At 38.3% G+C, this 19,155-nt stretch overlaps 1 protein-coding gene across 7 annotated transcripts in view; it reads left to right on the forward strand.

Moving 5' to 3' along the window:
* Window positions 1-19,155, forward strand: part of LOC132400865 (centrosome and spindle pole-associated protein 1) — a 150,337-nt gene that overhangs the window by 21,248 nt on the left and 109,934 nt on the right. For 6 of the 7 annotated variants that reach the window (XM_059982382.1, XM_059982352.1, XM_059982359.1 and 3 more), the window contains 2 exons: window positions 15,446-15,544; window positions 16,790-16,983. In XM_059982382.1, coding sequence (XP_059838365.1) covers window positions 15,446-15,544; window positions 16,790-16,983 — 293 coding nt within the window. The remainder of the gene's footprint in view (window positions 1-15,445; window positions 15,545-16,789; window positions 16,984-19,155) is intronic. The other variant, XM_059982375.1, reaches the window with a different exon arrangement.

Genomic DNA, 19,155 nt, shown 5'->3' on the forward strand with positions numbered 1-19,155 from the left:
GTTAATCTAAAATCAAAACAAAAAGTGATGTATATGCTTAGCAGGGTAGCCCACATCTGTGGGAAAAGATGAGTTGAAACTGAGATAATCATGAAGATGAGCTTTAGTCAGGGCACAGAGTATTAGAATTGTGACCTTATGTTGCAGTTGTGTAAATTGTTGGTGAGACTGCACTTGGGGTACTATGTACAGTTTTGCTAACTTTGTATAGAAAAGATGTGGTTAAACTTGAAAGAGTGCAGAAAAGATTTGAGGATACAGCCAGGGCTCAAGAACCTGAGTTATAGGGAGAGGTTAGCGAAGCTTGGTATTTATTGCTTGGAACATAGGGGAATGATGGGTAACCTTATAGAAATGTTTAAAATTATGAGAAGCATAGATAAAATGGTAACAGCTAAGTGGTCCCATAACCAACGAATCAGATCTAAGCTCTGTAGTCCTGCCACATCCATCCGTGAATAGTGGTGGACAATCAAACAACTCACTAGAGGAGGAGGCTGCACAAATATCCCCATCCTCAATGATAGAGAGCCCACCACACCTGTGCAAAAGATAAGGCTGAGGCATTTGAAATGATCTTCAGTCAGAAGTGCCGAGCAGATAATCCAGCTTGGCCTCCTCCAGAAAAACCCAGCATCTCAGATGTCAGTATGCAGCCAATCTGATTCACTGCACGTGAGATCAAGAAAAGTCCTGTCTTGTACATAAGAAACAAAACAAATCCAATCCAGCCGATTACTGCCCTACCAGCATAATCTCAATCCTCAGGAAAGTAATCAGCAGTGCTATCATGCAGCACCTACTCGGCAATGACCTGCTTATGGATGCCCAGTTTGGATTCTATCAAGCCCACTCAACTCTGACCTGATCTCCTCCTTGGTTGCAGCATGGAGCAGAGAGCTAACTACCAGAGGTGAGGTGAGAGTGATAGCCCTTGACATGAATGCAACATTTGACTGAGTATGGCATCCAGGTGCCCTAGCTAAAATGGAGTCAGTGGGAATTAGGGGGAAAATCCTCCGCTGGCTGGAATCATACCTGACATAAAGGTTGTGGTGGTTGGAGCTCAATCGTCTCATCCTCAGGACATCATTACAGGAGTTCCTTGGGGAAGTGTCCGACAACCAACCATCTTCAGTTGCTTCATCAATGACCTTCTGACTATCATAAGGTCAAAAGTAAAAATGTTCGCAGATGACTGCACAATGTTCTGCACCATTCATGACTCCTCAGATAGTGAAGCAGTTTATACCCAAATGCAGCAGGACCTGGACAATATCCAGGCTTGGGCTGACAAGTGGCAAGTAACGTTCAAAACACGAAAGTGCCAGGCAATATCTCCAACAAGAGGGGCTCTAACCATTGTCCCTTAACATTCAGTGGCATCACCATCACTGAATCCCCTACTATCAACATCCTGGGGGTTACCATTGACAGGAAACTGAACTGGTTTAGCCATACAAACACTGTGGCTACCAGAGCAGGTCAAAGTCTAGGAATCTTGTGGCATGTAACTCACTTCATGACTCCCCAAAGCTGGCCACCATCTACACCATCTACATGAGGTCAGGAGTGTAATGGAATACTCGCCACTCACCTGGATAAGTGCAGCTCTATCAACACTCAAAAAGCTTGACACCATCCAGTACAAGGCAGCCCACTTGATTGGTGCCGCCTCTGCAAGCATCCAGTCCCTCTACCATCGATGAGCAGTTGCAGTAGTGTGTATGATCTACAAGATGCACTGCAACAAAACACCAAAGTTCCTAAGGTAACACTGTCCAGACCCATGACCAGTACCATTTAGAAGGACAAGAACAGCAGATTCCTGGGAACACTACCACTTGGAAATTCTTCTCACCATCCAGACTTGGAAACATATCACCGTTCCTTCATTGTTGTTGGGTTAAAATCATGGAATTCCCTCCCTAACTACGTCTCAGGGATTGCAGTGGCTCAAGAAGGCAGCTTGTCACCACCTTCTCAAGGGCAGCAAGGATGGGCAATAAACGCTGGCTTAGTTGGCAACACTCACATCCGGTAAATGAATAAATAAATAAAAAGTCTTTAAGGTAGGGGCGACTAAAACTAGTGAGCATAGCTTTAAGGTTAGAGGGGAAAAGACTTAAAAGGGACCTGAGGGGGAGCTTTTTCATACAGACTGTGCTGAGTATATGGAATGAATTGCCAGAGGAAGTGGTTTAGGCAGATACAGTAGCATAATTTAAGAAGTACATGGAGTGGCAGGGTATGGAAGGATATGGCTGAACGCAGAAAAAAGGATTCATTGGCTGGGCGTCATGGTTGGCATGGATGAATTGGGACAAAGGTCCTGAATCTGTGCAATATTGCTCAATTGTATAAATATAAAAGTGGATATCTGGTAACTTGATGGGAGCATTTGGAGAGTAGCACAAAGAAAAGTAGGATTTGTGAAATGCACAGTATAAAGATAAACTTAATGAGCCAAGCTGTATTATTGAGCTCACAAAAGGGGGGGGGGGAGTAATAAAAAGTGGAATGAATATATATATATCTGAATGATTATTGCACATGGGTGATTGATGACTTTGTTTCCAAGTTTGTGGATGTTACAAAGATGGCTGAGGGGCAGATAGTGTTGAGGAAGCAGGGATACTGCAGAAGGACTTGGGCAGATTGGGAAAATGGGCAAAGAAGTGGCATATGGAATATAGCATAGGGAAGTGTATGGTCATGCACATTGGTAGAAGGAATAAAGGTGTAGTCTATTTTCTAAATAGGGAGCATGAACTGTTTGTTCTTCTGCCATCAGGTAAACGTTACAGGAGCATCAAAACTAAAACCTCAAGGCTACTAAACAGCTTCCTCCCACAGGCAGTCAGACTGCTAAATAGCTGCTCTACCTGACTCTGCTTTGGACACTTTTAACTTGCACTAGACACTTATAACTTGTTTTTAACTTACATGTGGTTGTTGTGTTTTACTATTTATTGTTATGTTTAATATTTAGTGTTGCGTTTGTTATGTTATGATTGCACTGCTCCTGGGAAACGCTGTCTCATTCTGCCGTGCAGAGCTGATGTACGGTTAGAAAGACAATAAAGTTTTTGAATCTTGAATCTTGAACCTTTGAAATTCATAAATCAGAGGTGCAAAATGACCAGAGTCCTAGTGCAGGATTCCCTAAAGGTTGACTTGAAGGTTGGGTCGGTGGTAAGGAAGGCAAATACAAGAATACTAGAATATAAAAGCAATGATATAATACAAGACTTTATAAAGCATTGATGAGGCATCACTTGGAGCATTCTGAGCAGTTTTGGTCTCTTTATCTAAGTGAGGATGTGTTTGCATTGGAGAGGATCTAGAAAGGGTTCACAAGAATGATCCCAGGAATGAAGCTTTTAATTTTGAGAAGTTTTTGATGGATTGGGATTGTACTCGCTGGAGTTTAAAAGAGTCGAGAGGAATCTAATTGAAATCTATCGAATACTGAAATGCCTGCAACCTATTGAATACTGAAAGGCCTGCATAGAGTAGACAAGGAGAGAATGGTAGGACCAGAGGTCAGAGCCTCAGAATAAAAGGATTCTGAGAATCCTTTCGAACAGAGATGAGGAAGAATTTTTTTAGCTAGTTCGAGGTGAATCTGGAACTCATTGCACCAGGTGGCTGTTGAGACCAGTTCATTTGGTTATATATAAATTGACGGGTTGGTAGGTTCTTGATTAGTCAGGGTGTCAAAAATTACAGGGAGAAAGCAGGAGAATAGGGTTAAGACAGATATAAATCATCCATGAGCAGACTTGATTGGCTGAATCGAATAATTCTGTTCCCATTTTGTTACAGTCTTAGTATTTTCTTTAAGTGCTTTATGCATTATTTTTAAACTTTCTAAAAATAGGTTTCGATATTAAATTTAAACAATTTATTTATTGGCATATGCACAGCATCTAAGATGATTCACTGTTATTGAACCTGTCAGTCTGATTTTTCGGAGTGCTATTTAGATATATTTCCTGTAGTGACATCACAATTTACTTCATGGTTATGCCTCAGTTGGCTCATCTGCATAAATCTGAATTTTTCAAGGGCCTTCTTTTCTCGTATTGTGAAAGTCAAATTTCTAACATTTTTACTTCCCTTGAAAATAAATACAAGAAAAGTGCATAAGAAGGATATTGATGACGTCGTTTGTGCCTGTTACACCATTCACTAAGATCGCTGCAGATTTTTTTTGACCTTTCTACATATCCTCTTGTTTCCTAAATATATAAAAAGTTCTGTTGATTACTGCCTTGAATCAATGTAACAACAAAGCCTCTATAGCCCTTTTCAGAATATTTGATAATATTCAACGTGTGAAGAAATGAATGGTAATGAGAAGTACTGCAGCTGCTAGTTCAGGGCCATTGGTCACTTTCGAGACATAATTTGGACGCTGACAAGTAACTGACAATGGAGCTGCTGGCTGACAAATAGCTAGCAGCTATAATTTGGAGATGAAGGTGACTGTAGATTCATGGAAGTACACACAACTGTATACCAAATATAGTTAAGATAGTTTAATGATATAACTCTCAAAAACTAATGGGTCATTTAGGTTTACAGCTTGCTCTTAAACCTGCTGGCTCTGTTTCAGAGATCTTGAGGGTAAATAATATGGAAAATCTTCTGGAGAACGGGATAAACAGCTAGACTAGGAAATAAATCTCTTGTGCTTAAAATTACTTCAGTTGTGCCTACAGAAAGAAATACAAACATAAGTTCAGTAAGAGCAAAGTTTATTATGTAGCTAAGATTTTTGGGTAGTTATTTCTGAAAGGGTGGATTTCCTAAACTAGAACAGCTATAATGCAAGGGTTGCCAGTATTGTAATCTGTGGTTCTAGGCACCATAGCTGGGGAAAAATTATCTCTGTATCAAACCATTAAGAACTTTGTGTGTTTCTGTCAGATCTTTCATTCTCCTAATAGACATTTGGGTAACTTTGTCTATTCTCTCCTCACATGAACAAGTTCTATATATTGGGTATCATTCTGGTGAACGTCTTGTATGTCTTTTGTTACAAGTATATGCTTCTGTTGTTAGGAAGACCAAGTCAGATTGATATCACTTGAGTTGCACTCAAATTCTCTTGTAAAATAGCCAACAAAATGTTCCGCTTTGTTATTGCCTGTTGAGATTGCATATAGGTGACTCCTGTGTGTAATCAGCATTCAGATAATGGAAGTTCATCTTCGCAGAATTTGCAAATCGCTACTTAAAAATTTGAGATATGGAATAACATTTGCTCTTATAGAATTTAAGTAGAAACAAAATAAATAAATAAAACACTTATTTCTTGATGCATGTGCAGTTAATGGGTTTGCATTCTGGAAACTCGTAATAAAGGCATTTTTCTAGGCGCACAAACACCCATAACATGGGGTTAGACTGTTATAACTTCCATTGATTCATACATAAAGACACCTCGGTCCCTCTGAAGACCAGTGCTTTTCAGTTTCTCACCATTTAAATAAAAGAACCTTTCTATTTTGCTTCTAAAGAGGACACCTTTGCATTATTCCACAATACATTTCATCTACCATATCCTCACGGAGCTCAGTTTGTTTATATCCCTGATGCTCCTTTACATTTTCCAACAGGCCTATCCAGTAACCTAGATTTGTACCATCAGCAATCATGAATGCACTTGATTTCCCCCATCTAAATCATTAATGTAGATTATGAACAACTGGAGCCCCAGCACTCATACTCATGTCACCTCATTTGTTAGTCTCCCAACTTTTTAAGAGACTCTTGGATAGGTATGGAGCTTAGAGAAATAGAGGGCTATGGGTAACCTTATGTAATTTCTAAAGTAAGTACGTGTTCTGCACAGCACTGAGGGCCGAAGGGCCTGTATTGTGCTGTAGGTTTTGTATGTAACCTGGAATGATCTGTTTATTCCTATTCTGTTTTCTGCCCATTAATCAATTCTCAACTGACATCAGTAAATTATCTCCAATAAAACATGCTGCAGTTCTGTTTAATAATTTCTTGTGTAGCATCTCCAAAGATTAAATACTACCTCAACTTGTTCACCCTAATCTAATCTACTATTTACAAACTCAAAGAAATTCCAAATGGTCTCAGTTTTAACAAATCCATGTGGCATAACCAATCAGCATTCATGAATTTATTGCTTTTTTCAATTAATTTCTTCAAAGTTACTGTTTATTAACATTAATTTCTTTGAACCCCTTAGTTACCACAGCTCTATAGAATTCCATGATTGCTGGGAAGTTTCCTGTATCTGTAATGTCAGACAAAAAGACAATTTGTATATGAGCCACAATAAAATTTTGCCATTTTCCTTCTTTCATTATTTTTTATGTCTCTTGTTAACCTACTCATGCATTCTACTTTCCCTTTCTTTATTAATGCTTTGATCCTTTGCTGAATTCTGAAATTTACCATTAGTTGTGTTTGTTGCTTTTAGCAATCTAATTAACCTCTTCTTTTGATCTAATGTTATTCCATCTTTAATGTGAAAATCACCTCTGGAATACTTCTCCTGATTTTTTTTTATCTTAAATGGAAATATATTGTATTAATTCTTCAGAAGATAGCAATTGTTTGTTTACTTTCATACTTTTAATTTGTAGCATTTCAAAGCCATCCTCAATATACTGGGTTAAGTTCAGGACTTGACCGCAGCAAGAGTGGCCTGGCCTGAACCCGGCTTGGTCTGGTGTTAGAAGATCTTCGACTAAGGGGGATATTCTTTTCAGTATGAGTTTCTTGTAGAGTTTATAGAGGGTGCAAAACAAGGAAATCAGTCTGTAGTTTTTAGGAATGTTGGGGTCTTTATTGGGTTTTAGGAGAGCAACAACTTTGGCTCTTCTCCACTTTTTAGGTATTTTTAATGATCTTAGGCAACAGTTAAAAAGGGACAGAAGCCAGTGGACTGCTTTAGGTCCAAGATGTTTAAGGAATTCATTAAGAATCCCATCTATGCCAGCAGCTTTGTTGGATTTTAGCTGTGATACCTCATCCTTTAATTCTTCTAGGGTGAGAGGTGGGAAGTTGTTATTCCTGTTTGAGAGAGCTGGCTCCATTTCCTAATATTGCTTTTTCTTTTGCCTCCGTTCTTTGTTATTTGGTCGACCATTTAGTACTAGTTGGTGGGCAACCTGACTGGGTGTTACAGCAGCAATTCTCTGTAGTGGTCTATTGTCTGAGTTGAGTTTCCGAACAGTTGCCCATGCCTTCTTACAGTTGTTACGAACCCCGTAACTGGGTTACTTACCAGCAAAGATAGAGGCATCCGTTGGAGTCTGGTGATACTATTTTTAACAGTATTTATTAGCAAAAATACACAAAAATAATATCAATGCAAATATACAGATAATATACGTCGTCAATACTAAACCTAAAAGTGTGGGTATAATAATAATCAATAAGAAATAAGCTCTGTCGTTGTCTAGGGGATAATGAATTGTCTGATGGAAATCTAAAGTTCATTTCAGTTCATATAAGCTGCCGTCGTTTGTTTGTCACTGTGTTGCAATTGTTGGAGAGAGAGAAAGAAGAATGGGAACAGTTACCGCTAAGTGTTTTGCCAACCTTCCTTTATGATTTCGATCCGTTGGTGTCTCGTTGTTGTGGCTGTTCAAGTGTGACCTCTCCTTTAGCTAAACCGTTCATCCGTGATGAGCCCGCCACCCAGGCAAGGGAGGACATACATGAGCTCTCACCGGCTTCGCTATAAAACGCTGTCACTGGATTTCTAGCGTTTCTCCTGGTGTCTGAGGGGTGTTCCCCAGACCCGTCTTTTATCCTCACTCACGTGGTCTCAGATGTCAATCAGGTTGGGATGATGCAATCCCTCAACCAGACCACTCTGGTTGTCCCCTGAGGGGTTTCAATGAATAGTACAGTACTCAATACACAATTCCTTCTCCAAGAGACAATAGCAGTAATCAGTGGTTCCATTCCGCTTAAGTCAGGAGACATTCCAAACCTTGTGTATTCTGCGGTGTCTATAACATCTGCCTTTGCTGTTATCCTGTGTCTCTCCCATTACTGACATGCTGTGTATCTCTCTCATTTCCTGGGTCTCAGACCCGAAATAATAGCGATCTTGAGATTCTCAAGAAGGAGGGGGCGACTTTGCACCCTTCTGCCCACCAGAGTTGCTCCACATTCGTAACACTGTTCTTGGTTATGTCTGTGTTTTCTATCAGTTCCTGCCAATGATGTTGTCTCTCTTGGCTCAGTAGGGACAGAACTGACTCTTCCATTTCAATTGTTTCTTGACCAAATGGGTCTTGGTCGTATAAGTTGACATACTCATCATAACTTTGCTTGATGTCACTAGTCAATCCCTGAATATATTTGGTTCTGCAGCCTCTAGGTATGTTCTGCTGTGCTACTTTCCAGATTAGTCAGACAAATTCATCATAATGGTTAGGTTCTGGTGGTATGGTATTGATAAGTTGATCAGGGGATTCTGCGAAAGATGTCCAATTTGATTTTCTCAAGTTAAATCTTGGTAGGTTCTTTGATGGTGCAGATCTCAGAACTGGAAGGGATTCTACCAGGACTGGATGGTGTTGGGATTTGGGTATATGTTGGAGGACTGTTCACATGAAGAGGTTGGAGCTTGCCGAGGTAACAAAGGCAAGGTCTGGGTTGTATCCTTTTCTCCATCTGGCACTTGTGAAAGTAGGGTTGTCCTTTGACTCGTATAGTAGCTCAAGGCTGTTGTTTAGATTAGATTAGATTCAACTTTATTGTCATTGTGCTGAGTACAGATACAAAACCAATGAAATGCAATTAGCATCTAACTAGAAGTGCAAAAGAAAGTATTTATAAAATAACTGCAAATAAAAATTGTGCTACAGCATACAAATATATAAGTACTGAGACAGTCCAACAGAGCCCATGATACAATTTCTTCTCCATTTGCATCGTCATCTTCATATCCTCAGTTGGTGCAATGGCTATTAAAGTCACCAATAATGAGGTACATTTTGTCCTGGAGATCTAGGTTATGTGGCCACATGAATGGTTCATTAGGGGGTTTGTAGACTGAGATGATATTTATGTGTTTTGTTTCAACTTTCAGAAGTTCTATTGAGCCAGCTTGGATGTTTGCTGTGTTCATTGCTGCAGATTTATCTTTTACAAAGATTGCACTTCCATAAGTTTGGCTAGGGGTGTCAATAGCCAAGTGCATTCCTGGCACATAGGGTTGGTTGTTCAGCCTATGAGTTTCTTGTATGCACAAGATGTCCGGTTTTAAGTTTGCCAGCATTTCTGCTTTACTGTGGCTGAAGCCTTCAATGTTGTGGCTAACGATTTTCATGATTTCTAGTGGGCCGAGGCTTTATCTTTATCCCATTAGATCACTTGGTTGAACAGCTGCCTCGATAAGATGAAGGCCCATTAACAGAATCCACTGTATTTATAGAGTTGAAATAGTTTGACACAGTAATATTCCCCCATCCCGATGCATTGTGATGTCCACATCCCAGACTCCAACTCACTATCTCTGAGCTGAATTTCATTGAGCTACAAACACTCATGGCAAATACGCTTGCCATAGATTCCACTTTTCACTTGTCACAAATTACAATGTCTTATGATTTTTGTTCTGCCCCTCTAATTTATGACTATAGCACTGGAGGATGTACTACAAGTATAGTGGTTAGTGGGTCCGCTTTACAATACCACTGTAAGATAGGGGTTCGATTTCTGCTGCTGTTTGTAAGGATTTTGCACATTCTCACTGTGACACGTGGGTTTCCTCCAGTGCTTTGGTTTCCTCCTCCATTCCAAAGGATGTATAAGTAAACTATGTTAGTGCTGGAAGTATGGCAACACTTGCAGGCTGCTCAGTACAGTACTTGCTGATTTGATTTGACGGAAACAATGCATTTTACTGTATATTTCAATGTGACAAAATAAAGCTAATCTTTTGTTAAGCTTATTACTTTGACTGCATTGCTGAAATTAGATCTGTAAGTTCAGTGGACTCTGATTAATTAGGGCACATTGGGACCAGTACATTTGTCCCAATTAAGCAGCTGTCCCAGTTAGCTGGTTTCATGGAAATATTTTAAAAAGGTATTTTAAAAAAAAGGCAAGCTATACACTGTTTAACTGAGTAATAAATTCTGTATTTAAGTGGAGTTACAACATACTAGAACACTACCAAAAATACTACAGCACTACGTAACTGTATTAGTTCTTAAATAATTATCAATGGAGAAATTCATTCTGTGTATGCTGATGTATTCTTTTGATTGATTAAAAGTGAGCAAAATCAGCACAGACATTTTATGCAGTTCGGAACAGTGCTTTCAATGATTACATCCTCTAAATCTTTATTTCCATTGTAACATTCAACATGATTGTCAACACCTTCAAATTCTTTGTAGTTCCTAACTTGTTGAAATAGTGAGAGCGTTTCCCTCCAGGCTGTTTCTGCATCTCCAAGTGGCAGTGAGCAAAACAGTTCTAAATTGTCTTACTTTTACTACTCGCCAACTATTAGTGTCAGAAAATTCATTGCTTTTTGGGCATAGACGTATGAAACTGACATTATTTAAAACTCTTCGCTCTAAGCATGATGTAGTTTCTAACCACACAAGTGCACATGACTGGTGCTAGTTAGAAACTGTTTGGCAACAGTCTCCTGTCCCAATTAAGTGGCATGGTTTCCCAAATAAATGAGGGGAGGGGAATCCCAGCAATTTTCTTGACCAGTTTTTGTTCTTTAAGAGTTATGCCTCGGTAAGATGATGACCCAGTAATAGAATCCACTGTATTTGTAGAGTAGAAATAGTTTGACACCTTAAAAACTAAGTTAATGTAGCAATGTATGTAGGACTTTTTCTTTACACAAGACCTCAAGGTACAAAATACTGTCTCACACAAGATCTAGAGCATATTGTTTCATAATACAAGCCTAACATATGTGAAGGCCATTCCTCCAAAGCAATTTCAATATGACCCCTGCTTTTTGTGATTTTTAAAAAAAATAAATATAACCATATAACCATATAAAAATTAAAGCATGGAAATGAGGCATCTTGGCCCTTCCAGTCTGTGCCAAATGCTTACTCTCACCCAGTCCCACTGACCCGCACTCAGCCCATAATCCTCCATCCTTTTCCTGTCCATATACCTATCCAATTTTACTTTAAATGACAATACCGAACCTGCCTCTACCACTTCTACTGGAAGCTCATTCCACACAAATTACTTGGATGAGGAAGTGGAGGGGTGTCTTAGTAAGTTTATAGATAACATAAAGCTTGTAGGTTTTATGGATAGTGTAGAGGGTTGTCAACAGTTAAGTAGATAAAGACAGAATGCATAGTTGAGTGGAGAGATGGTAGATGGAGCTCAGTCCTGTAAAGTGTGAAGTTGTATAGTTTGGAAGATTGAAATTAAAAGTGGAGTATAAAACTAGTGACAGGATTCTTAGCAATATGGAGGAACAGAGGGATCTTGGAGTCTAAATCCATAGTTTCCGTACAAGTTGATAGAGTGGTTAAGAATGCATATAGTATCCTGGCCTTTCTTAGTTGGGGGAGTGAGTTCAAAAGCTGTGAGGTAATGTTGCAGCTCTAAAATTCTCAGTATTGTGTTCAGTTCTGGTTGCATCATTACAGGAAAGATGAGGAGAGATTTACCTGGATGCTTCCTTGATTAGAGAACATGTCTTATGAGCGAGTCTGAGCGAGTTCAGGCTTTTCTCTTTGAAACAACAGAGGATCAATGGCGTCATGATAGAGGTGCGTAAGATTATGAGAAGCATTGGTAGAATGGATAGCCAGCAACTTTTTGCCAGGGTGGCAATGGGTAATACTCGAGATCATCTGTTTAAGGTGAGTGGAGGAATGTTTAGGGGAGGTGGAGCCCGCAGTTATTTTTTTTTCTCTCTGTACAGGAAGTGGTTGGTGCCTGGAATGCACTGCGGGAGTGGTGGTAGTTGCTGATACAATAGGGATGTTTAAAAGACTCTTGGTTAGACAAACAGATGTAAGCAAAATGGAGGGAGATGGACTGTGTACAAGGGAAAGATTAGATGGGTCATGGGATATGTTTATATAGGTTGGTACAATATCATGGGCTGATGGGCCTTTGCTGTACTGTTCTATGTAAAACTAGCAGTGGAAGTAAGTTGGGTTGTAGACTGAAGATTAAGTGCATTGTTGACAATAGGGTAAGCTTGGTCACAAACAATTAGGTTGGGAATGATAGGAGCAAACAAAGTTATCCACCAAGCATGCCCTACACGTGCATTTTTACAACATTGAATCAGTTATTGTTGGCCAGATTTGAAGAGTTATGATGCTATTTCAAGCCTGAGGTCTTATCTCACCTGCTCTATCCAACATAATTTCATTTTCAGGATGTTTAAAATTGTCTATATTAAAGCATTTGAAAATAAAAATGCAAATTTTAAATTGAATTGTTATTGGAACAGGAGCCAATATAGATCAAAATAAGATGGAAAGATTATGAAAAAAGCAGCAGAAGTTTGTCTGAGCAAGCTTATGAAAGATGGGAGGCCTGCTAGTAGAGTATTGGAATAGTTAAGTCTATGAATAGCAAAGATATGCAAGAGGGTTTAGTCACCCGAGTGAGCTGAGGCACAATTTTGAATGTTACACTGAAGCAAGTAGTCAAACCTGGTAATGGAGTGGAATTGGCTCTGAGACAATAGTAATAAATGGCATTACTCAGCTTCAGTTTCCAGGGAGCCAAATTTGTGATGAAGTCTATAGAGCACATCTCCATTGCCATCATGTTATTTAATAATGAAAAATATGCTTGTATAATAATAGTTTCTGGATAAATTGTCTGTGGAATTTGTAACAAGTGCTCTAGAGAGCTTGTGCAGACTTGGACTTATCACAGCATATACTGTATGTGTAACCTGGTACTATTCGTGGTCATCTGCTGCTGTAGCCCATCCACTTCATAGCTTGGTGTGTTGTGAGATGCTCTTCTGCGCACCACTGTGGTACTGAGTTACTGTCACCTTTTTGTCAGCTTGAACAAGTCTGACCATTCAATTCTGACCTCTCTCATTAACAAAGCGGTTTTGTCCACAGAACGACAGCTTTTTGTTTCTTGCACCATTCTATAAACTAGAGACTGTTGAGTGTGAAAATCACAGAAGATCAGCAGTTTCTGAGAAACACAAACTATCCCATCTGGCACCAACAATCATTCTATGGTCAAAGCCACTAAGATTAGGCTTCTTCCCCATTCTGACACTTGGTCTGAACAACAACTGAACCTCTTGACTATGTCTGCATGCTGTAATGCATTGAGTTGCTGCCACATGTTATTTGTATTTATAAGCAAGTGTAAAGGTGTACGTAATAAAGTGGCCACTTTATTATCTTCTAATGTTAATATCAAAGCATGGCATGGAGAAAAAAGTCAAAATACCAAAATTACTATTTTTCACACTTCTACTCCAACACTGTGACTTAATACAAATATTGTATGACTCGGTCCTGTAAATTAACGATAGAAGCAATAGGAAGATATGGTGGGAGTCCATTAGACCATAAGACAAAGGAGCAGAACTTGGCTATTCGGCCAATTGAGTCTGCTCCACCATTTTATCATGAGCTGATCCATTCTCCCATTTAGTGCCACTCCCCCACCTTCTCACCATAACCTTTGATGCCCAGGCTACTCAGATACCTATCAATCTCTGTCTTAAATACACCCAATGACTTGACCTCCACTGCCACCCGTGGCAAATTCCACAGATTCACCACCCTCTGGCTAAAAAATTCCTTCGCATCTCTGTTTGAATGAGTGCTCTTCAATCCTTAAGTCATACCCTGTTGTACTAGACTCCCCCACCATGGGAAACAACTTTTCTACCTCCACTCTGTCCATGCCTTTCAACATTCAAAATGTTTCCATGAGGTCCCCCCTCATTCTTTTAAACTCCAAGGAGTACAGTCCAAGAGCGGTCAAGCATTCCTCATATGTTAACCCTCTCATTCCTGGAATCATTTTTGTGAATCTTCTCTGAACCCTCTCCAATGTCAGCACATCCTTTCATAAGGGGCCCAAAACTGCACACAGTACTCCAAGTGAGGTCTTATCAGTGCCTTACAGAGCCTCAACATCACATCCTTGCTCCTCTACTCTATTCCTCTAGAAATGAATGTCAACATTGCATTTGCCTTCTTCACCACCGACTCAACCTGGAGGTTAACCTTCAGGGTATCCTGCACGAGGACTTCCAAGTCCCGTTGCATTTCAGAACTTTGAATTCTCTCCCCATTTAAATAATAGTCTGCCAGTTTATTTCTTCTACCAAAGTGCATGACAATACACTTCCCAACATTGCATTTCATTTGTCACTTCTTTGCCCATTCTCCCAATCTATCCAAGTCTCTCTACAGACTCTCTGCTTCCTCAGCACTACCGGCCCCTCCACCTATCTTTGTATCACCAGCAAACTTAGCCACAAAGCCATCTATTCCATAAAGCAAATCGTTGATATACAACGTAAAAAGAAGCGGCTCCAACACTGACCCCTGTGGAACACCACTGGTAACCGGCAGCCAACCAGAATGGGATCCCTTTATTCCTACTCTCTATTTCCTGCCAATCAGCCAACGCTCTATCCATGTGTGTAACTTTCCCTTAATTCCATGGGCTTTTATGTTGTTTAGCAGCCTCATGTGTGGCACCTTGTCAAAGGCCTTCTGAAAATCCAAATACACAACATCCACTGCATTTCCCTTGTCTAGCCTACTTGTAATTTCTTCAAAAAATTGCAATAAGTTTGTCAGGCAGGATTTTCTAATATTTCGTTAGACAACTATTAGACAATTCAGGGTTTAGAATTATGAAGAGTGTATGTGAGTTTTAACATATGTATAAAATTCTGGGTGAGGATCTAAAACTGAATATAGTGGATAAATAGTCACATGGAAACTACTTTTTATTTCATAATTCAGAGACTCATGACTATGAAATGGTCAGTTCATGGATTTTTTTGTTTTATGGTGACATTCCTGGTTTTTAGCAGTTATTGTAGTAGAGATATTTAATTCAGTTAAGTAGGATCACCTTGGTTTCATTTTCTCAATTTCAAAAATGGAGAAATTCTACTCTGTGTAGAAGTCATTAATTCCTGGGACCTTTTCTATAGATCACCAGGACCTTGCTATAACTATGGTTCCCTTATTCTAAATCTTCTCAATTTCTATTTCCAGAAGACTAAAACTGAACATATTTTAAATGTAGCTGTATAAAAGCTTTTTCAAGTGTTATTCCCATATATTATATTGAACTGTTCTGATTTTTTATTTCCCTAACTTACCCATGACTATGAAAAGCTGATTTGAAATTGCAGAGATTCAATTTATATTGCTTGTTATACATTACCCTGTTGCAGTAATACACAGTTTGCCATTAATTTCAGGACAGATTGAGAATGGAAAGAAACCAAGAATACAATGAATTATTAAGAGAACAAGATAAATATGAGCAATTAAGAAGAGATGGCAGGTGGATTCCAAAGGTGACATTTTTTCTTTTGAAATGAAATGAAAGTAGTACTGATAATAAAGCAGCAGTAATGCCAAATCAAAAATATAGTTAATGCTGTCCTAACTAAATTGTGTTTTAAAAACCTTACAGGATGTTCTGCCCTTTGTACCTGTGTTAGTTCTTTAAATGAAAGATCCAAGTAAATCTTACTACCTTCCTCTCACCTAATGCAATGCAAATTCCCTTTTTGAAGCTTACAGATAAATCTGCCTGCATATCCCTTTCAGGCATTGGATTTCAAATCATTAGTTGCTGCCTTTACTGTAAGTCCATATTCCCCCAGTAAATGTCTCTTTTATCATTCTCCCTGTATTCATCTGTCAAAACCCACAAAATTCATAACATTTCTATCAAATATCCCCATTACCACCTTTGTTTTAAAAAGAATGATCTCAGTTTTTCTAATCCTAAACTTAATTTCCATTAGAACTCAAATTCTCTATTTTGGGTGGAGGTGTCATAAATTTCTTCTGGACTCTTTGCAAGGTTTTAAACCTTCTTCATTTAGGGTTATTATGATTATCGGAATTGAAGTCAGGACACTCTGCCTTCAAAGATTTGATCTTATGAATTCATAGTCTCCACTTCACCCTCTTTAAAATTACACTATTTACCTTGGCTATCATTTTGTCTTTCACACTGCATCTCTTCTCCTTTTTGTGTATTAAATTTGACTTGCCTAATTAACCATTATGACCTGTCCTTTTGAAATCGGCTACTGCACTGCTCACTGTTAAAGTTTTAATTGTATGTTATATGTAAACTTTTAATTATACCCTATATACCAAATGCATGCACTTTTAATGCCAAAGAGAGCAGCAAAGAACTCCCTTCAGTCTAGAAGTCAGAGATTTACTACTGCTGTTTTATATAGTTGACCATAGACCTTTTAATTGTATTGTATGTTATAGTTTCTTTACTGAAAATGTTGTTTGAATGCAAGCTGTCAGTGCCTCTGTTTGAATTCCATATAATGCTTCTATCTTACTTACCACCCCTCATAACTGTTTTTCATTTGTGTTTTGTCTGCCAGTTTTTATTTACTGTTAAAGTTTGGGAAAAAAAGGCCTACTTATTGTCATTATTTATATCCAAAGATAGAAAATACATTTAATTGTAATATGTTTTATAAGTGCATTTTTAACTTTTACAGCTACATGTGATATTTATTTGGGTACTAACTAATTCCTTTTAAAATTGTAACTAATACTATAAGGAAAATATTGATCCTTCGGATGAATCCGGATTTCAGGCTGCACGTCACTTAAGATCTGGTCAACAATCACATGAATCTGTTTCTTATAAGAATGATGCACGTACAATGGAGGCCTACGAAAAGTTGTTGAATAAAAAGCGTCAGGAAGAGGATAGATATCGCAGTTCTGATGATCCTGAGGTTGGTCATCGAAGGTAATAGTATTAAAGCGTTGTGTAGACTAAATTAATAATGAGATGTATTGATTATTGAACACATTTTGGTCATTTTGATGTATGGTTTTGTTGAAAATCATTTAAAATCATCTTTAAAACAGCTTGTATGAATAGTTTATTTAAAATAACAAATTTTAGATTTATATCTGCTCAAATAGAATCATTACCTTTTAAAATCATTTTCTTTCCATCAAGTCAGATTTCATTTGTGATATTTCCATTGGTTTCAAGGAATGAACACTTTGATAGGCCGTTCTGCTTTTTGATGTTTGGTCATTAGATTTAATCAGACATTTTCGAACCTTGAATGAAGGAAGATTTTAAGCCAGCTTTTACTTTCAGTTATAACTGTCATCCTGCCATAAGTTAACTGGTTAAACAATTTCTAGTTATATTAAAAGTAAATAGTTACTTTCTGTAACAAGAGAATTTTGGGGCAATTCAAAATCACTTCACTTGGTCTCACAAACATGAGGAAATCTGCAGATGCTGGAAATTCAAGCAACACACACAAAATGCTGGTGGAACGCAGCAGGCCAGGCAGCATCTTCAAGGATCTCGGCCCAAAACGTCGACAATGCTTCTTCCTATAGATGATGCCTGGCCTGCTGTGTTCTACCAGCATTTTGTGTGTGTCAGTTGGCCTTGATCACTTGCCTATTTTTTGAGATTTATTTTGGTGTGGTAGAATTAATCATTTCTATTTTAACATACCAAGTTTAATTTGGGTTCCTGACAAGGAGTAGAAAAACTGATGACGAGCAAGCTTTGTGGACTCAATTCATAACCAGCCAGGCAAGGGCAGGCTCAAAAGTAACAGATGATTCAGATAGGAAAACAGGATTTGGGCATTAAAGATTTCCAACATGTTTGAATTGGATTTAAATCAGGTTTCTGCTTTTTAAAGGGCAGTCTGCAAACTGGCTGCCGTCAAATATTCAGATTTCTTATCTGTGATTAGTTGGTGATTATAGGAAAACCTGGCAGACTGGGCAGCACCTGTGGAGATGGAAATGTTAACAATCCTGCTATGGAAATGTTTAAGAGGTAGGGGAAAGTGTAGTGGAGAAAAGAATGAGAAGGAAGATGCGACTGAGTGGAAAGTAGAGAATGAATTACTCTATTACACTCTTTCCTTATTGAAGCTTTCTCACCTTTACCCTTTTTCATTGCAAACTGAAATTGTGTGCTGTGTGATATTTTTTGTAATTTTAACTTTTGTAATTTTACTCATGAGGAGTCAAGACCAAATGGTAAGAGGATAGGTAATGACTGAATCCAGGCCTCAATGATGATTCATTTCCCATTTAAAATCTTGCCCTTTTTCTTTTCTTTTTCAATTATCATAGCCCAGGTTTTGTAGCATATCATTTACTATTTTTTATACTTGTGTTGGCTCTCAACATTTGTTGGCTTTCATAGTTATGGGAAATCGAGATAAGGTTATGAATTTTACAAGGGGATCTGTAATCTATGCAACAGTTAAATTGCTTTAACTGATAAGGTTAAAGAATAATTGCTGTAATATTCAGTCCTAATTAGGAAGTGTAAATTGAATATCAGAATCAGGTTCATTATTACTGACATACAGTACTGTGAAAAATTCTTAGGCACCCTAGATTTCTTATATAAATTTTGTTTTAGTTTTTTTTATCTTCTGCATTAGTGTGTGTCAGTAGAAAAGAGCAAATTTTAGATTTTGAAATATTTAATTTTTTGGAAAATGAATGTTATGGAGAACTTTTTTGTATTTCGTTAAAGAAAGTAACATATTAAGTAGTACAGCAACACAAGGAAATCTGCAGATACTGGAAATTCAAACAACAACACACACAAAATGCTGGTGAAACACAGCAGGCCAGGCAGCATCTATAGGGAGAAGCGCTGTCGACGTTTTGGGACGAGACTCTTCGTCAGGACTAACCAAAAGGAAAGATAGTACTAACCTGATTTTTCATTTCATTATTTTTGAAATCATCTTGGCTTTACAAATTTTTTTTACATGTTTCTTAAGACTTTTGCACAGTACTGTATGTCATGAAATTTGTTTTTTGGCAGCCGTACAGTGACTACATAAAAAGTTACTATAAGTTACAGAGTGAAACACATAAAAATACATAGTAGGAAAAAAGAACTAAATAGTGAGAGTGT

The sequence above is a fragment of the Hypanus sabinus genome, chromosome 1 (genome assembly GCF_030144855.1).
Source record: "Hypanus sabinus isolate sHypSab1 chromosome 1, sHypSab1.hap1, whole genome shotgun sequence".
NCBI lineage: Eukaryota > Metazoa > Chordata > Chondrichthyes > Myliobatiformes > Dasyatidae > Hypanus > Hypanus sabinus.